The sequence below is a fragment of the Bubalus bubalis genome, chromosome 5, assembly GCF_019923935.1.
Source record: "Bubalus bubalis isolate 160015118507 breed Murrah chromosome 5, NDDB_SH_1, whole genome shotgun sequence".
Classification (NCBI taxonomy): domain Eukaryota; kingdom Metazoa; phylum Chordata; class Mammalia; order Artiodactyla; family Bovidae; genus Bubalus; species Bubalus bubalis.
In genome coordinates this window covers 48714329-48732616 of record NC_059161.1, presented here as the reverse complement: position 1 = coordinate 48732616, position 18288 = coordinate 48714329, and the positions used below count along the sequence as shown (strand labels likewise).

General features: G+C 41.1%; 1 protein-coding gene across 2 annotated transcripts; it reads right to left on the bottom strand.

The window, feature by feature from the left end:
• Window positions 1-3205: 3205 nt before the first annotated feature.
• On the bottom strand, window positions 3206-9957 carry LOC102399263 (cytochrome c oxidase assembly protein COX20, mitochondrial). 2 transcript variants are annotated; one of them, XM_006063526.4, is made up of 4 exons: window positions 9551-9957; window positions 4051-4165; window positions 3873-3936; window positions 3206-3471 (listed from the first exon to the last, which is right to left on the bottom strand). In XM_006063526.4, exons 1-4 carry the CDS (start codon window positions 9590-9592, stop codon window positions 3327-3329), a joined length of 366 nt encoding a protein of 121 aa, XP_006063588.1. In that variant the 5' UTR covers window positions 9593-9957; the 3' UTR covers window positions 3206-3326. The 2 variants fall into 2 exon arrangements, 1 of the variants encoding a protein (XP_006063588.1); XR_006551183.2 differs by having other exon boundaries at window positions 3419-7158; window positions 9551-9620.
• Window positions 9958-18288: the final 8331 nt, after the last annotated feature.

The window sequence follows — 18288 nt, the reverse complement described above, 5'->3', positions numbered from 1 at the left end:
CTCTGGAAGTTATTCTTAGAAAAAAGGTGGAACAGATAACTGCCCATGTGAACATTAGTGAACAACAGAAATCTTTGACTTTATAATATAGTCAGTGGTAGTTTTCTCAAGATAAAAATACAAATACTTGCAAAGTCTATAATCTCTAGAAAATGTGAATGCAGTGGTCGAAAAGACTCATAAAATGTTTGCAACACTGATCAGTAGCGCCTACATTATAAACTTTGAAATGTAATACTCTGAAAAATACTGTGTAAGATAATTTGTCCCTAAAGCGTCTCTTTTCAGAGAAAATTTATGTATTGAACTTAATGCACACACACAAAAATATCCTGTGTAAGATATCAGTATCTGGGTGGTAGAAGATAGCGCTGACCTGATTTGATGACCAATGGACCGTATTTTTAAGATGCTTCCAAAAGATTTTATTCTAGAGGGCCATTAAAAACTACAATTAAAACAATCATTGTACTTTTTCTACTTTCCTCATTAAGGTATTCTGCTCTCCCACAGTCATGTACCTTACATGACTTAAGGGGTGCCTTAATCCCCATCCACCAGATTTTTACCTAGGAATAGAAGGATTCAAACCCTATTTGATACCTAGCATTTTGCTGAAAAGTGTGCATAAACAGGAATCCTGAATTTATTATATAGACCTCCTCGCATTATAAAAGTGAAGCAAAGGGAAACCAGCGATGGAGTAGAGGTACGTAGCCTGGAGAGATGCTTGCAAATAATGGTACTAGGGATAGTCAAATTTGTTGGCAAACTTGCTCAATATAAATCACAAGTCCAGAGAAAAGCTAGTTAATTTTAAAAACCCTGAGGTTCTTTTATTGAAAGGTAAAACAAGGCAAAAGGAGGGGTGGGGGAAGATGGGGACTGCATAAAGCACTTAAAGATAGTAGGTATGATAGATGAGCCACGAAAAGTTTTAAACCTACTAATGACGACAATTCTATTTTAATCAGCTATTTAGCTGGTACCTACTGCTATATCACGTAGTGTGAAAAATCGGATTTAATGGAATAATGAAGCAGTGCAGCTGAAACCTTCATGTGGGCCTGGAAGGTAGGTTATTCTTTCAGCTTAAGTGTGAAAAGCATGTAAGCTTCTGGATGAGAGGGATTAGTGAATGTTTAATAATTCAACTGACAACTGCTTTATGCCAGACACTATTGGGAATGTAAAGATAAAAATTGACAGGGTTCTTAGCTATAGTCCGTGACCAGTGGAAGTGTCTACCACTACTGGTGTAACAGAGGAAACAAACTAATGTGAGAGCCTAAATGAGATGATGATGAACCTAACTGTAGAAGTTGGTGAGCAACAGGATGTTACAGAGAGGAAATAGGAGAAGGGCACTCTTAAGTGAAATGAAGAAGTGAGCAGAGGTGAGTTCATGGTGAGCCAGAGGCACACTGGCAGTAGGATTGGCAGGATTTACCAGCTTGAAGTTGGATGGCGAGGAGAAGATTGGACTACAGGAACCAGAAGTGGAAGTGTCGGTCAACTTGGAGGCCCTATTCAAAGTGTCCAGTAGCAGTGTGTGATACAGGCCTAGGGCGTGTTACGTGATCCAGTAATTCACTTTGTATCATCCTAGTAGTTCAAGAAGAAAACGTGCTAATACTGTAAATTTATGAAATGACATAAGTAATCCAAGTAAGTATTTAAACCTGTGTTTTTATCCAGGTCTCCAGTTTGTGCAGTCTTCTGTGAAAATGAACTAACCTTGTTACTGGTGAAAGCCTTGGAAATTTTTGCCAGCCGAGAGATTTGTCTCTTAACTTGGGGTAAGATTTAATAATAGTGTGCTAGAGCTGGAAGGGGTTTAGTTACTTAATCCATTGGCCTGATTTTATATGTTACATGTTATTAAAATATGATCAGTTCTCATCAGTTTCCCACCTACCCTGCCCTTTAGAACAAATGGCTGTCACATCATGGAATTGTTCACATAGTTACTCAGGTCAATTTGAATAATGTAGACTGCACTGAGCTTTGATTTATGCCAGTAACAGGAGGCAGGTGATCTTGTGAAACTTAGTTCTCCATTCAGTGTCCAAGGTTCTCCCTGTGGTGGTGGCCAGATAATTAAGATCAATAAAGATCAGAACAGTGGTCCCCAACTTCTTTGGCACCAGGGACTGGTTTCGTGGAAGTCAACTGTTCACCTGCTGTGCGGCCCAGTTCCTAACAGGCCATGAACCAGTGTCGATCCTGGGGTTGGGGATCCCAGATTTTGTGTACATGTGTCACTCATGATCCAGACGGCACTTGATAAACCATAAACACTTGTGTACCCTAAGCCGTAAGAAGGTGGGCACAGGAGGGAAAATGGTACCTTTCTCATGAACTGGAGCAAGCCCTACCTCCTAAAAAGAGGCACGACGTAAGTCTCAAGACATCTCTTCCTTTCTCTATTTAGTTAACCATGATAATAGGCCCGTAACAATAATGCTGTAATTCTATCTACCAGTGTTCATTCCTTAACCAGGAAGGCCTCTAAGCTTGTGTTTTAATGTTGATATTTACTAAAACCAAAAATGGATGAATGAATGAGTGAATGCTTTGGGCTTAGTTGGGTGTTGGGTGCTTTTTTTTAAATGGCAGCCAATTTATTATTATAAATGTCTTTACATAATGGAACAACAACATATGTTTAATTTTGCAATTCTTTTTCCTTTGCACCACACAAGTTTCAGAAGATATTTTTGTGCATGCCATGTACAAGTTTAAATTCTCCTTAAAAATAAAAACCCTGCATACTTCCAAGAAATATTTAGAGCAGCTAAAAATCACATTTCCTTTCTGAGAGATAACTCACCTGTTAAAATGGGAGAATACAGTCAAGCAATGGGTACATTTTAAAAGCAACAATTGGAAAGCGATGATCCATTAGTTTTAAGTCTGATATAACATCACTGACTTTAGAGACCAGAAAGTGTCCCTTCATTTTTAACAGGGTACAGGAATACAGTTGGGACTTCTGTTTTTAAGGCAAGTTTTAACATCCAACTGAGATTTTATTTCTTGAGACATCAGGTGTACTCTCTACTTACTATAAGGAAACACTTTCTAAACAAGTTAAACACGAGGATTATTTGAAGTGAGTCCATCATGCTATCCTGACAGTAGATAGAGGGCCAGAATGAGTTTGTAAATACTGACACGTGTAAAAAAGATGGCAGCTTACACATACTTTTACACATTTACTTGATTGAAAGCCATTTTATGGTACATAAAATGTTCTCTGTAGTTCATCTCAGCTTTGTTCACAATGAGTGACTTGTATCTGGGTTTTCTATGCTCAAGACTGCTCAGCTGCTGCTGCTGCCGCCGCCGTTGGTTTGTTTTCTTGCAGGATCAAGGTGGGTACTTTCGTATAAAATCTTGTTTTTAATTCCTTCTCTGGCAAGTCTTTCCTGGATTCTTAGCTTTGCATAATTATACCTACAGTGGAACCTAGTAAGGAGAACGTGAATAAATTACCAATATAACATACCTATGGGAACTAATTTGAAATTTTTAAAAGCTTACAGATGACTGTCAGTGGTATATACCATAGGCAGGGATGAAGTGAGCATTAGGATAAAAGATTGAGGCTTCCCTAAATGAAGTATAAACCCTGACATGGCATTAATGCAGTGTCTGATGTCACATTCATCTGTTCATTTGACAAATGACACAAAACACATGTGTGTATATATAGATATCTAAAAGATTAAAGCCAGTCCAGCAATATCATTTTGTAAGAGAATCTTAAGTAAGGGTGGGAATCTCTCAGTGGGAGATTGCTGAGTATAGCATGTGCTTTGGAATTAGATTAACCTGTTAAAATCTTCTTGAATACTTAACACTCATACCAGCATCCTAAAGTCACCACGATAAATCCTCCTACTCCAACGTCACATGATCTTCTAATTCTGCCTGTCGAAAGGAATCATAAACACTATAATCGTGACTGTGATACTTCATCTAGAACAAAACTGTAAACACATGGAGAAATGTTTTTTATACATGAAGAAAAACAGATATACTCACTAGTTAACAAAAAATGTCCAAGGCCAGCCACAACAGATCCTAATGAGCCATATAATACCGAATCCCGTGCACAGGGAATGTTTTCAACATCTAAAATTCCTAGGAGTTTAAAGGGCTAGGAAAAATTAAAAATTACATTGCGTTAAAGAATATTTTACTTCAGGGTGGTTTGGCAAAGATTAAAAACAAACCATCCTGCTTTGGTATCTAATATGAATGAATCTAAAATGGAAACCTTGAGAATTTGACCACAAAGTACTAAGTAGTAAATTAAACCTGAAGAGATACGGGATCATGCTTATGTCATAATTTGTTAATCAGCTGGTTTGGAGATAGGGGCATACATTATTTCATGAGCTCTTTGAATCTCTCTCTGGAATCTCTTGGGGATTTGGCTATCACTGAAGGTAAATGGCAGCATAATTACAATTTGAGAAACAGATGGGAAAGTGAAATTGTTCTAACCATGTTACTTATAATATTTAGTATACTGTTTTAAATTCCTTTAAGGATGACTGCAGATTTTATCTGTGTTAAGTAGTAACAGCATTTCAGTTTTGTTTATAATAATAAATATTTTGACAAGTCCCTTGTCTGTTTCCTTACCTGTGATACGAAGTTGCACTTGATTTATTTGTTGAAGTACATAGTAACCACATCTAGATGTGATGGAAAAAAGTGGAAATCTAAGAGGGTTGGATTTTAGTCTCAGCTCTGCCACTAACTTCTGTAACCTGTAGGATATATTTTTTTATTTGGCCTGCAGCCTGTAATGAAGGGGTTTGGCTAGGTGATAATTTCTTTCAAGTCTAAAATGGTTTTTAAATTCTTCATACAGTCTGCATTGGATTTATGGATTTGTTCTCCCTCTTTGAAAAACACTGCCACTTTAAGAGTGACATTTTCAACCTGATGTCTTGTCATTCTCACTGTGTACATTGGGGTTGGGGGGGGCAGACATTTTTTAAAGTCACACTTAATGTTTTGCTGCAGCACTCTCCTATTCATTTGGGGGAAAATTTTTTTTCAGTAATGTAACTTTTAAAAAGGAAGTCACTTGCCCATTCTTAGGAATGAGATGATACCTAGATGGTAATACACTATAAGGGAAAAAGAAGACTGGATTGGAAGGAATAGGGAAAGGACAGTGAAGGGCAAGTTAGATTCAAGGTTGAAACATAAAGGTATTATTGACTGTGTTTGCTTTGGCTAAAGCTTCTGCAGAAAAGACAATGTGACTTGGTTTCTAATAAAGCAAAAGATATACACTCTCAGAAAACTGTCTTTTTTCTTTCGTCTCTGCCTGTCCCCCGCCGCAACACGTTTGAATGTAGCAGGTGCTTCTTAAAGTTGGTGGACCCCAGTGGCAGGTTCTTCAGTACAAATCTTTGTATACAAGAGGTTGGGATTTAACTTTTCATTTAATTTAGCAACAAAAAGAAGATTGTTCCTTACCTTCAGGTCAAGAGCCCAGTGGCATTTATGGGCCCAGAGGGGAGGGTGTGAACTGTTCTGAAGGTAGGCCATTGCCCTGGGTGGGAAAAGGGTGCTAGAAAGACTGAGGTTGGGGGTGGTGGTTTTTAATGTCTTGGAAGTGAGACCAGCAGCTTCTATCACAGGAGAAGGTTAAGATGGCTTTCCCATTTAAGCAGAGAATGAAAGGAACCATTAAGTGTTAGCCACAGCATGCCAGACACTGCTTATTCCCACCAAGACAGCACAAGCTCTATCAAGGCATCTGGACCTTTTCATTTGGATTCTCCTCCATTATGGAGTCTAGTGTAACCCCAGGATACACCAGAATGTGCCAGCTTTTGGTGAGGGGGGCACTTGGATAAAATGATCAAGTGCAGTTCTTTGCCAGGTGTGTAAACTTGCTGGACATCTGAAAGGGTGCTATTTAAGTCAACTAGGTAACTGCCTGAGCTTTTTCAGAGATTTTCGAGTCCCACCCTTAGACTCTGACTCATGGGCATTTATGTTTAGGAAACTGACCACACCCCCACCCCAAACCACCAGATTGGGAGAAACACTGCTTTGGAGACTTAAGTAAATTTTTGAAATTGCAAATTGTAGAATAATCCAGCTTGCTTTGAAAGATAAACATCTTGTTAAGTGTTACCTTCTAAAACCAATACATGGTTTCAGATGCCAAAGATGGTCCTGCTAAACATGTATCACCTCCAACAAAAACGGCCTCGGTGGGGGTCAGCAGCGCCAAGGTTGAGAAGCCAGTGCTGGTGCACTTACCCAGAGGCGCTAAGGGGTCATGGGCACCAAGCTCTACTCCTCGTTTTTAATTCTCTCAGCCTTTGTGACATTTCTGAAACAAGCTCAGGGTTTAAGTAGAAGCCTCATAAGTGGTGGCAGAGTGGAAGTCAGTCTGACCCTGAAAGCCTGTCATTTTCATTGGAGCATTTAACCCTTTCAAGGTTCACATAGAAGGATTAACAGAACTAAGGACATAACTGTAGATCTGCATGTGTGTTTAATCACGTCAGTCGCATGGACCGCAGCCTGCCAGACTTCTCCATGGGATTCTCCAGGCAAGAATACCAGAGTTGGGTGGGGTGCCGTGCCGTGCTCTCCAGGGAATTTTCTTAGGTCTACCTGCAGGCGGGTTCTTGACCACTAATGCCACCCTGACTCAAAACTGGCTAAGGATATACGAAGATTTTTTTTTCCCCTTTCCTAGTAAGAGAATTGTCACAGCCTCCTGATAAATCTGAAAGACTAGTGATGGCTTAAAAGCAAATATAGAATACTGTAATAAAAGTCTTGAGTTTATACAATATGATAGTATCTGAACTGTGAGTCTCAGAAATTGAAGGAATCGAAGCCTGAAGTCCTTCTGAAGTAGTTCTACTTGTAATGTTCAAGGCATTTAGCATTCCTCTTACTTCCTAGTGAAGTGAAGTCAGTCATGTCCGACTCTTGACAACCCCATGGACTGTAGCCTACCATGTTCCTCCGTCCATGCCATTTCCTTCTCCAGAGGATCTTCCCAACCCAGGGATCGAACCTGGGTCTCCCACATTGTTGGCAGATGCTTTACCATCTGAGCCACCAGGGAAGTCCTAAGTAGTCTGCAAACTTAAGGTTCACCTGCTATTAACAAGTTAAAGCCTTTAGACATACAAAGTGATTATATTTTAGGGTAAATGAATATTTTAAGGTTAGATTTAAAAGGGCAGCTTTACCAGCATACCTTGATGGAATTAGGAAAGCTCAAGAAGAAATGTCTAAACCAGAATGCCAATTTAATGATTTATAGAGAATAAGTCAAATTAAAGCTGCTTCATTTTCCACTGTTACATGTATCTGCTCCATCAGTGCTCATTTGCTTTTTATTTCCAAGGAGGAGCTGGCCCTACTATTTAAAACTAGTCCTCACTGTGCAGCTGATTACTCTTAAGGACTTTGCTTCTAATGGTTATCCCTTACTTTAATTGCATTATTTGTTTTTCCTCTATTTAATAATTTCCAGTCTAGAAATATACAAATCACCCTCTCAGCATCCTGTTCCCCCAAGCCACTATTCCATTTTTCTGCTCTTTACTGCAAAACTCAGTTAATATGTGCTCCTCTTCACTTACAAACCTACCCTGCTTTTAACGCAGTTCAACAAGACATCCCCTACTCTCCACTGAAAGGGCACCACTGAGGTCTTCTAAAAGAGCCATTTTGCTAAATCCATCGTACTTTACATCTCTGCACATGTAGCACAGATAATCATTTGACTTTGGAACATGTTTCAATTAAAATACAATGTTAAAAATTTTTTTCTTTCATTGAATTTTATTTTCAATGGGTTAAACCACCATCATGACCCTAAAATGACAGCAGTTACCTCCTATCAAAGGTGAACAATCATATATACCAGGGATAAAAAGGCCCATTGAAGATCCCGGTGTCTTCACAAAGCCGTCTAGAATTTTGTGTTTGAAGTTAGATGCCTCTTGAAATACTCAAGTGTCAAATAAGGGTACCTTTTTTTCTACTAAAGCATATTCCAAATGGCATGTGAGACACGAAAAACAAAAGGCACCAAGACAAAGTGATAATTAATATGTAAGCAATTTATCCAACGTTTGTTCATAACCATTGATCTAGGGCAAATTTATTTTTAAAATTTTATTTTTTGGTTGAGCTACGTCACATGTGGGATCTTAGCTCCCCAATCAGGAACTGCACCCCACACCCCACGAACCCCGCAATGGAAGCTGGAGGGAAGTGTCCCATCTAGGGCAAATTTAGATGGAAAATTCCCCAGAGCAGCAAGAAAACTGAAGAAGCAATCAAAATTTTCAAGCTGAGCAGATCTCCTAGATCTACAGATTTGGTGCAGTGTGGCAGAGTAGGTCTTCCATAAATATTTGTGACTCTAATTGATCCAACGTTAATCTCTGGTTTTCGATGTATAGAATTTTTTCTTTCTGTGTATTTTTATGAGCATTTAATCTGCACTGAGGATATAAAAATTGGATTCCTGCTCTTAAGGAAGACAAGACATAAATTCCAGTATAATGCTGTAATGATAACAGCTATGTACAAGGTGTCAGGGAGATGAGGAGAGAAGCACCTCAGCTACCTTTGGGGAGTCAGGAAGCCCTTGCCAGAGAGAGCCCTGTTGAGCTTTAATACACTTGGAGAGGAAAGCATGAGAAGAATCACAGAGACTGAACAGTTAAAGAGTTAGCTGAGGAGGTTTATACGCTTCCCGGGTGGCACTGGGGGTAAAGAACCCGCCTGCCAATGCAAGCGACCTGAGACTCGGGTTCCATCCCTGGGAGGAGGGCATGGCAACCCACTCCATTACATCACAGATCGAGAAATTCGAATTTACCCTGAAAGCAATGGGCTGCTACGGCTGAGTTTTAAGCAGATGTAAAATGATCCATTTTACAGGGGAGCCCACAAAGACAACTGTGGATGATGGGCTGAGATGGCAAAGCAGGACACGAATGCCAGCCAGCGAAGCTGTTGGTTGCATATAATAATGCAAACTCCACGTGGTTGACTGAAAACTAGTTAACGGGAAAAAAAATCGCAAATCTTTTCATATGATCCTCCTGCTCTGGATATAAATTCACTAGAATATAGCAAAGTTTTCATTTCTCAGCATGTGCCCATTCCTCCATGTTAAATGTTGTGATGTATACAGCCTTAGCCCCTGTCCTCAGGGAACTTTAAAATCACTCTTTATTAGCCAATTACAATATGAGGCGCCTCTCAGCAAAATTTTCTTTCCACAGGGACGAGTCTTAGGGCCTGCAGTAAGTTACCTGTATCGGTCCCCTCATCCTCCTAGTTTGGGTCACTTGAATCGTGTCACGATAAAAACGGGCTGTGCGACTGCAGAGAAGCTAATGACATGTGCCCCTATCCAGGGTCTCCCAGCTTCAGAGACTGTGTCCTCACCCGCCACCCGCCCGTACCCAACTCGCCCCCACGCTCGCCCGCGTACCCCGCCGCCCCTCGCCCGTCTTCCCCGAATTACCTTCCCCTTCCCGGGTTCCCCGGGCTCCGGCGCAGCCGCCATGGGGACTGTCAGCGCCGCTGCCCCGCCCCGCCGCCGACGGCCGCCGTGGGCGGACGCCCGCACCGCCCCGCCCCGCGCCTGCGTCCTCGCTGTCCGCCATTTTAGGGAACGTTTCCCAGTCTCCTAGGCGGCAACACCGGCTTTGCCGGCTACCTCGGGTGCGGCCGCCATTTCCTTTGTTTAGTTGAACAGATCACGTCTTCACCGGGGCTTTCCCCAGGTTGAAGGCTTGGAGAAGAGGCGAAGGAGGGCTAAGGAAGCAACCATGCACCCGTGCTCTTGGCACTTGAGGCTGCGCCTTTTCCCGCCCTTGCCCCTCCGTCTCCAACCGCCATTTCTAACCGTCGTCCGCGCGCGTGCTCTCGCTCGCGTGCTTGGACGCCGGGCGCGTGCGGCGGGGGCGGGCGGGGCCGCGCGGAGGAGCCGTGCGCGCCGCCGCCGCTTTGTCCTGCGAACGGGAACCCCCCCCCCCCCCCCAGCCCACGGCCCGGAAGTCGGCCCGTCCTGGCGTGCGGCTCGCGTCCCCTTGATGTCCTTTGTCCTCCCGCCCCGGGACGAGCCCTGGGCGGCCCTGGCAGCTCCACCCAGCCCCGGCCTCCAGCAGAGTGTGGTCTCGCGCCCACATCCCCTCCTCTCGCTTTGGTTTCATCCGGGAGTTGCTTTAAAATAGCGCCGCTCCTTTCGCTTGAAGGAGACTGAGGACAAAATGGAGGGAGCATCTCGTCAGCGAGGATGCGTCAAGACGTTTGTGCCCGGCGTGCAGGCTGGGGAAGGCGGGCGGGGTGAAGTGGAAAAAGGCCTGCGACACGCATTTTTGAATGTTAGGTAGTGACTGCGACGAAACCTGAAATCTGCATTTTAGCGGCAGCGGTCGTCTGATGCAAGATAGGGCTTGCCCGCTTACTCAGCACTCTAAATAAGTACAATGCAAATCCTTTCCCCGTATTTTTTCCTGTGCACCGTAAGGAAAATGTCCTTATCAAAACCTCATGCCTCCTCTTTTATCTACCTGTATATTTTAAAATATATTCCTGGGAAGATGTTCAAGCTTTCGCGTGTATATTATTATTGTGCATAGTCATGCTGCAGTGCACAGAGTAATTGCTGCATAAGGTTCGCGATGATTGTTTGCTATCATCTGTCATTAGTTGAGCGTTTTCTTTCTCTTTACACTTTAGTGATCGTTTAATACCTTTCTACAATCCCAGTAAAACACTTGGTTTATGACTCGTGTGTGTGTGTTTTAAATAAGGAACTTCGGGGGAAATTAAGCTGCTTTAACATACTGCTTTAATATTAGTTAGGAAATAGAATGTCACCCTGCCCATGATATCCTGCCAGTTTGGGGTTCTTAGCTGAAAATCCTTGCTAACTATGCTTTGAAATCTTGGTCTGAAAGGTAGTATTTGAGGCAGTAATAGTCTATTAAAAGTGGAGAAATGGCAAACCACTCCAGTATTCTTGCCTGGAGAACTCCATAGACAGAGGAGCCTGGAGGGCTGTATTCCATTGGGTCGCAAAGAGCAGGACAACTGAGCGACTAACACACAGTCCATAAAGGAGTGAGGAATTATTTTGAACTAATTGATAGTTGTGTCCTAAAGGAAGGAGACCTGGAAAAGTACCAGAGCCATCCTATTTTATTTTTTATTGAGACTTCGAAAAATTGCTAGGGTAAAATTAGGGTCCATGTCATTTATCTTTGCAGTATTTTCATATATCATTTCTTTATATTAAAATTTTAAATTTCACAAATGACATAATACATGTTTTTTTAATTTTCATATAAAGTGAAAAGTAAATGTCTTTTTTTTCACTTTCATCCCTTTTTTCTTCCCTATTTAAGGTAAACACAAGTAACAGTTTAATACATTTGTTTCCAAAGTGTTTTCTTTTTTCTTGTTAATTAAAACAACCCTGGAATATAGGGTAAAAAGTAAAAATCTCTCTGTATCAGACCTACCCTCATACTTGTGTGTTTATATATGGCGCACACACACATAAATGTCTATGCTTTACATAATTTTAGCATTTAATACTATGCATTGAAAATTTTTTCATGTAAGGATCTATGGACTTATTCATTTTAAAGCCTGCTCAGCAATCCTTTAATTAGTTTCCTTCTGATTGACCTAGCCTTCCAGTACTGTTGCCCGTTTACATTCCCCATTAACAGTGTATGAGAGTGCTTGTTTCCTCACAACATGTATTTATTCATATTTAAAAAATTTTGGGTGGCCTGGATCTTCCTCGTGGCTTTGGCTCCTCTAGTTGCAAACTGCAGACTTAGTTACCCTGGGGTGTGTAGGATCGTATTTTCCCAGCCAAGAGTCAAACCCCAGTACCCTGCATTAGAAGGTGGTTTCTTAACCACTGGACCACTGGGAAAGCTGTCCTCACTTTTCTAACACTGCATATTATCATATTTGAAATTTTTTGTCTATCTGATGAGTGAAATACATTTGTTTCTTAAGATTTATTTACTTATTTTTGTCTGTGGTGGGTCTTTGTTGCTGCAAGTGGGCTTTCTCTAGTTTCCTCAAGCAGGGGCTACTCCTCATTGTGGTTCTCCGGCTTCTCATTGCAGTGGCTTTTCTTGTTGTGGAACCTAAGCTTAGCAGTGTGCCCCCCACTGCCCCTCCCCTGCTGCCCCCCCGCCCCGCCAGCCTTGGTTGCTCCAAGGCATGTGGGGTCTTCCCAGACCAGGGATCACACTGGTATCACAATAGCTTGCATTGCAAGTCAGATTCTTAACTACTGGACCATCAAAGAAGCTGGAAAAATGGTGTCTTAATTGCTTTAAGCTTTCCTGATTACTAGTATGGTTGAGTATTCTTTCAAATGTTTATTGGTCATTCTTTTCCCAAAAATCTATTTGTCAATTTTTTATGGATTTTTTCATTTTAACTTTTAATTTATTATTATTATGGAGTCCAATATGCCAATGTTTTCTTTTATGGCTTTTGGTCTTGTGTCTTACTGAGGCCTTGCTTAAGGCCTTCTTGACTCCCAGTTAAAAAAAAAATTCTCATAATTTTGAAAATCATCATATACTCTCTCATTAATAATTTTGATTATATCTTTTCTTATTTCTTTTTTTTTTAATTTCTTAACTTTACAATATTGTATTGGTTTTGCCATATATCAGCATGAATCTGCCACAGGTATACACGTGTTCCCCATCCTGAGCCCTCCTCCCTCCTTCCTCCCCGTACCATCCCTCTGGGTCGTCCCAGTGCACCAGCCCCAAGCAACCAGTATCGTGCATGGAACCTGGACTGGCGACTCGTTTCATATATGATATTATACGTATTTCAATGCCATTCTCCCAAATCATCCCACCCTCTCCCTCTCCCACAGAGTCCAAAAGACTGTTCTATACATCAGTGTCTCTTTTGCTGTCTTGTACACAGGGTTATTGTTACCATCTTTCTAAATTTCATATATATGCGTTAGGATACTGTATTGGTGTTTTTCTTTCTGGCTTACTTCACTCTGTATAATAGGCTCCAGTTTCATCCACCTCGTTAGAACTGATTCAAATGTATTCTTTTTAATGGCTGAGTAATACTCATTCGTGTATATGTACCACAGCTTTCTTATCCATTCATCTGCTGATGGACATCTAGGTTGCTGCCACGTCCTGGCTATTATAAACAGTGCTGTGATGAATGTTGGGGTACATGTGTCTCTTTCAATTCTGGTTTCCTCAGTGTGTATGCCCAGCAGTGGGATTGCTGTGTCATAAGGCAGTTCTATTTCCAGTTTTTTAAGGAATCTCCATACTGTTCTCCATAGTGGCTGTACTAGTTTGCAGTCCCACCAACAGTGTAAGAGGGTCCCCTTTTCTCCACACCCTCTCCAGCATTTATTGCTTGTAGACTTTTGGATCACAGCCATTCTGACTGGCGTGAAATGGTACCTCATAGTGGTTTTGATTTGCATTTCTCTGATAATGAGTGATGTTGAGCATCTTTTCATGTGTTTGTTAGCCATCTGTATGTCTTCTTTGGAGAAATGTCTAGTTCTTTGGCCCATTTTTTGATTGGGTCATTATTTTTCTGGAGTTGAGCTGTAGGAGTTGCTTGTATATTTTTGAGATTAGTTGTTTGTCAGTTGCTTCATTTGCTATTATTTTCTCCCATTCTGAAGGCTGTCTTTTCACCTTGCTTATAGTTTCCTTTGTTGTGCAGAAGCTTTTAAGTTTAATTAGGTCCCATTTGTTTATTTTTGCTTTTATTTCCAATATTCTGGGAGGTGGGTCAAACCAACTTTTGGTATTATTGACCAAGGCAAGTTTGTAAATTTCATTTTATATTTTACACTTTTTTTTCATACTAATGAAGTACCTATTTTGAGGTCTTTTGTCTAGCTTTTTGAATTGACTGCTTAAATTCATGTATTCTCCATCTTTCTTGGTTTCTAACAAATGTATTCCAGGCTATAGAATTTCCTCTGAGAATCATTTTATCATATGTTGTCAACAGAGTTTTGACAGGTAATGTTTCTATGACCATTCTTCTCTAAATTTTCTATACTTTCAGTTTTTCTTTCTTTCCAAGTGCATATATTTGGATATGCTTTTGGTATTATATTTTAGGTGGCTCATGTAGTTCTACTTTGGGAGAACTTTGGGGGAATTTTTCAATTTTTGTGTATGTGTGTGTATTACCTAAGAGATCATTTTGTACATGTTCCATAGGCTTTTGAAAAGAATATGCATTCTCTACCTTAGAATTGTTAAGCTTATTTATTATAATAGTAAAATGTATACTCTATAACATATATAAAATGTTTAAACTATATGATAATAGCATTAAACTTCTTATTTGCCATTCAGCCATCTATTTGTATGGTAAGAGTTATTTCGTTGCAGGCAACAGACTGACTGTGGTTAGCTTAAAACAAGAAAGAAATTTATTGGGAAGATGTGGAGAAGCTCACTGAATTGATAAAAAGTTGGAGTCTGGTCTTAAGGACAACATCCAGGACGGTTCCAGGGGTTGTGATAGCAGGAACTAAAAGAATGACTTTCTAGGATGACAGTGAAAACCTGTTCAGTCTTACTTCTACTGTGCTTTGCTTTTCAACCGTGCTGTCTGTAAGACTCTCTTGTTTGTCTGGTCATGGATGCAGATGTCCTGAATGCGGTGGTGGTTTAGCATAGTGGGGCCAGAAAAACTCTCCTTTAAGGGTTCTTTCCCTCTCTCGGTGGCTGCAATCCCCTGGCACACTGCCCAGAGTGCCTGCTTTCATTCTCTCATCTAGGAGAGAGTGTTTGGAGTCAGTAATCCCATGCTAGATCTATAGTTATCTGTAGGCAGCGGGAGGGGGAGGGCTGAAATGGTTACATCATTTTAGGAATTTGGGTGGGTTGTGCTGGAAAACTTTTTGAGGTTCTCTTCTAAGCTTGTGTGGGGTCATTTTGTAATCAGGAATATTGTGTTTAATAATGAGTTTGGTCCCCACTCTCTGTATCATTGGGAAGTTCCTAACTGTCCTGGTCGACTGATGGTACACCCTCCTGTCTTTCCAAAGGAAGTGTCAATTTATTTTTATTTTTACATTGCTTTTTTCATTTCAGTGGGTTTTGGAGAAAGGGGTGGTAAAAAGAAAAATGGGCTCAGTCAACCCTATGTAACCAGCAGTCTGAATTTTCCCGCTCTTCTTCCCTATTTCCGTGTGTCTTTGCATGTGTGTACGTGAGCGTGTGCTTCAGCGAAATGGTACTATAGCAACTGATAGGAAAATCAGTTGTTTTCCACCACATTTCTCTCCGTTCTGGAGGTCTGCACCCCACAGGCAGTGACTTTTATCTTTTCTGGCTCTTTCTTCTGGTAGTTTACTTTTGTATTTCTAAGTAAAAATACTCATTCTCCTATTTCTTATTTTTTCAATTTTAGGCATTATCTATTGATAATAAAAATGTATCCTTCTTTTCTACTCCTTTCCCCTTTCCTCATTCTCTCAATATGGTTGTGTCGCACTTCCAAAAGCTAAATAAACATTCAGTATGTACATTATTATGGCAATGCAAGTGGTCATAGCTGAATCATGTGGGATACTATGATTTCATTTCATTCTTATAAAATTTTTGATTTTTCCTGGAGTTAATAACTGCTATGTTTGTTTGCTTAATTTTGTTGAAGCTAGCTCTTGTTGATCCTTCCTTCCTTTTCTTTTTCATAAGAGATTATCTAAAATTTAGTATATAATACTCATTTGGTTGATAGGACATTTGGCTCTTGGGACAATTGCGTATTACATGCTCTTCCCTACAGCCCCCTTTACTGGTTGTTAAGAGTCAATTATACACATTTCTTGCCAACTCTTTGTTCAGTGACTTCATCCTGGTTACTTGAATTTTGCTATAGTGGAACATTTATGCCACAGAAGTCAACAAGTGCTACAGATCAGAGCTTCTTTCTTCCATTTTTTCTACCTTCCCCCTTCTCAAACAGGTAGTTTATCAATATGCCACTGAATGCACCTCTCATGAATTTTTCTCTCAAAATTTTTCTAAAGAGTTGTAAAAATCCCCACAATATAGTAAAAAAATTGTATAATCTGCATGTCATTTTATTTTAAAAGGCATCTTTCCTGGAGCTTGTCTCCTCTTGGTTCAGTCTGTAATGGTTGCTTGCTAAGACTGATTCCCAAATACCATCCTGGGGGTTCTCATCATCTCATGCCTACTTGGAAATCATCTGCTTCCTCAATATGTAATCTTCCTCTTTCCTGGCTTATTCCCTCATTTCCGAGCAGTATATACTCCACTGGCTTCCTGGAAAAAGTTTGCATCAGTTCAGTTCAGTTCAGTCGCTCAGTCGTGTCCGACTCTTTGCGACCCCATGAATCACAGCACGCCAGACCCCCCTGTCCATCACCAACTCCTAGAGTTCACTCAAACTCATGTGCATCAGTCGGTGATGCCATCCAGCCATGTCATCCTCTGTCTCCCCTTCTCCTCCTGCCCCCAATCCCTCCCAGCATCAGGGTCTTTTCCAATGAGTCAACTTTTCGCATGAGGTGGCCAAAGTATTGGAGTTTCAGCCTCAGCATCAGTCCTTCCAATGAACAGCCAGGAGGTAAATATTTTGAGATCATCATGCCTATGCATATTTTTTTCTTCTGACAGCCTTGATATTTGGTTAAAGTGGCATTTCTAAAATTATTCCCCCTCCTAGAAATAAAGCAAACGCTGATATAATCATAATGTCATTGTCATGCCTAAGAAAGTTAGATAACTTCATAATTCATCCAGAAGGTACTACATATTCAAAGTTCCCTTCAGTTCAGTTCAGTCACTCAGTCATGTCCAACTCTTTGTGACCCCATGGACTGCAGCACATCAGGCCTCCCTGTCCATCACCAACTTCTGGAATTTACTCAAACTCATGTCCATTGAGTCGGTGATGCCATCCAACCATCTCATCCTCTGTCATCCCTTTCTCCTCCTTCAATCTTTCCCAGCATCAAGGTCTTTTCAAATGAGTCAGCTCTTCGCATCAGATGGCCAAAATATTGGAGTTTCAGCTTCAACATCAGTCCTTCCAGTGCATATTCTGGACTGGTTTCTTTTAGGATGGACTGGTTGGATCTCTTTGCAGAACAAGGGACTCTCAAGAGTCTTTTCCAACATCACAGTTCAAAAGTATCAATTCTTCTGTGCTCAGCTTTCCTTATAGTCCAACTCTCACATCCATACATGACTACTGGAAAAACCATGCTGCTGCTGCTAAGTCACTTCAGTCGTGTCAGACTCTGTGTGACCCCATAGATGGCAGCCCACCAGGCTCCCTCGTCCCTGGGATTCTCCAGGCAAGAACACTGGAGTGGGTTGCCATTGCCTTCTCCAATGCATGAAAGCGAAAAGTGAAAGTGAAGTCGCTCAGTCGTGTCTGACTCTTAGTGACCCCATGGACTGCAGCCCACCAGGCTCCTCCATCCATGGGATTTTCCAGGCAAAGTACTGGAGTGGGGTGCCACTGCCTTCTCCCATAGCCTTGACTAAACAGAACTTCCCTAATTGCACATTGTTTTTAAACAAGGATCCAACACTACATTTAGTTATTGTATCTCTGAAGGAGATGAGAATACCAGACCACCCAACCTGTCTCTTGAGAAACCTGTATGCAGGTCAGGAAGCAACAGTTAGAACTGGACGTGGAACATCAGACTGGTTCCAAATAGGAAAAAGAGTACATCAAGGCTGTATATTATCACCCTGCTTATTAACTTATATGCAGAGTACATCATGAGAAACGCTGGGCTGGAAGAAGCACAAGCTGGAATCAAGATTGCTGGGAGAAATATCAATAACCTCAGATATGCAGATGACATCACCCTTATGGCCGAAAGTGAAGAACGAAAGAGTTTCTTGATGAAAGTGAAAGAGGAGAGTGAAAAAGTTGTCTTAAAGCTCAACATTCAGAAAACTAAGATCATGGCATCTGGTCCCATCACTTCATGGCAAATAGATGGGGAAACAGTGGCTGACTTTGTTTTTTTGCGCTCCAAAATCACTGCAGATGGTGATTGCAACCATGAAATTAAAAGACGCTTAGTCCTTGGAAGGAAAGTTATGACCAACCTAGACAGCGTATTAAAAAGCAGAGACATTACTTTGCCAACAAAGGTCTGTCTAGTCAAGGCTATGGTTTTTCCAGTGGTCATATATGGATGTGAGAGTTGGA

Excerpts from the sequence above, each read along its gene's own strand:
- LOC102399263 (XM_006063526.4), bottom strand. The coding sequence starts at position 9,592 with ATGGCGGCTGCGCCGGAGCCCGGGGAACCCGGGAAGGGGAAG. Across the intron at positions 3,937-4,050 it reads TGGACATTTTTTGTTAACTA|GCAGAATTAGAAGATCATGT; the intron begins GTGAGTATATCT and ends TCCTTTCGACAG. Across the intron at positions 3,472-3,872 it reads GTGGTGACTTTAGGATGCTG|GTTCCACTGTAGGTATAATT; the intron begins GTATGAGTGTTA and ends TCTCCTTACTAG.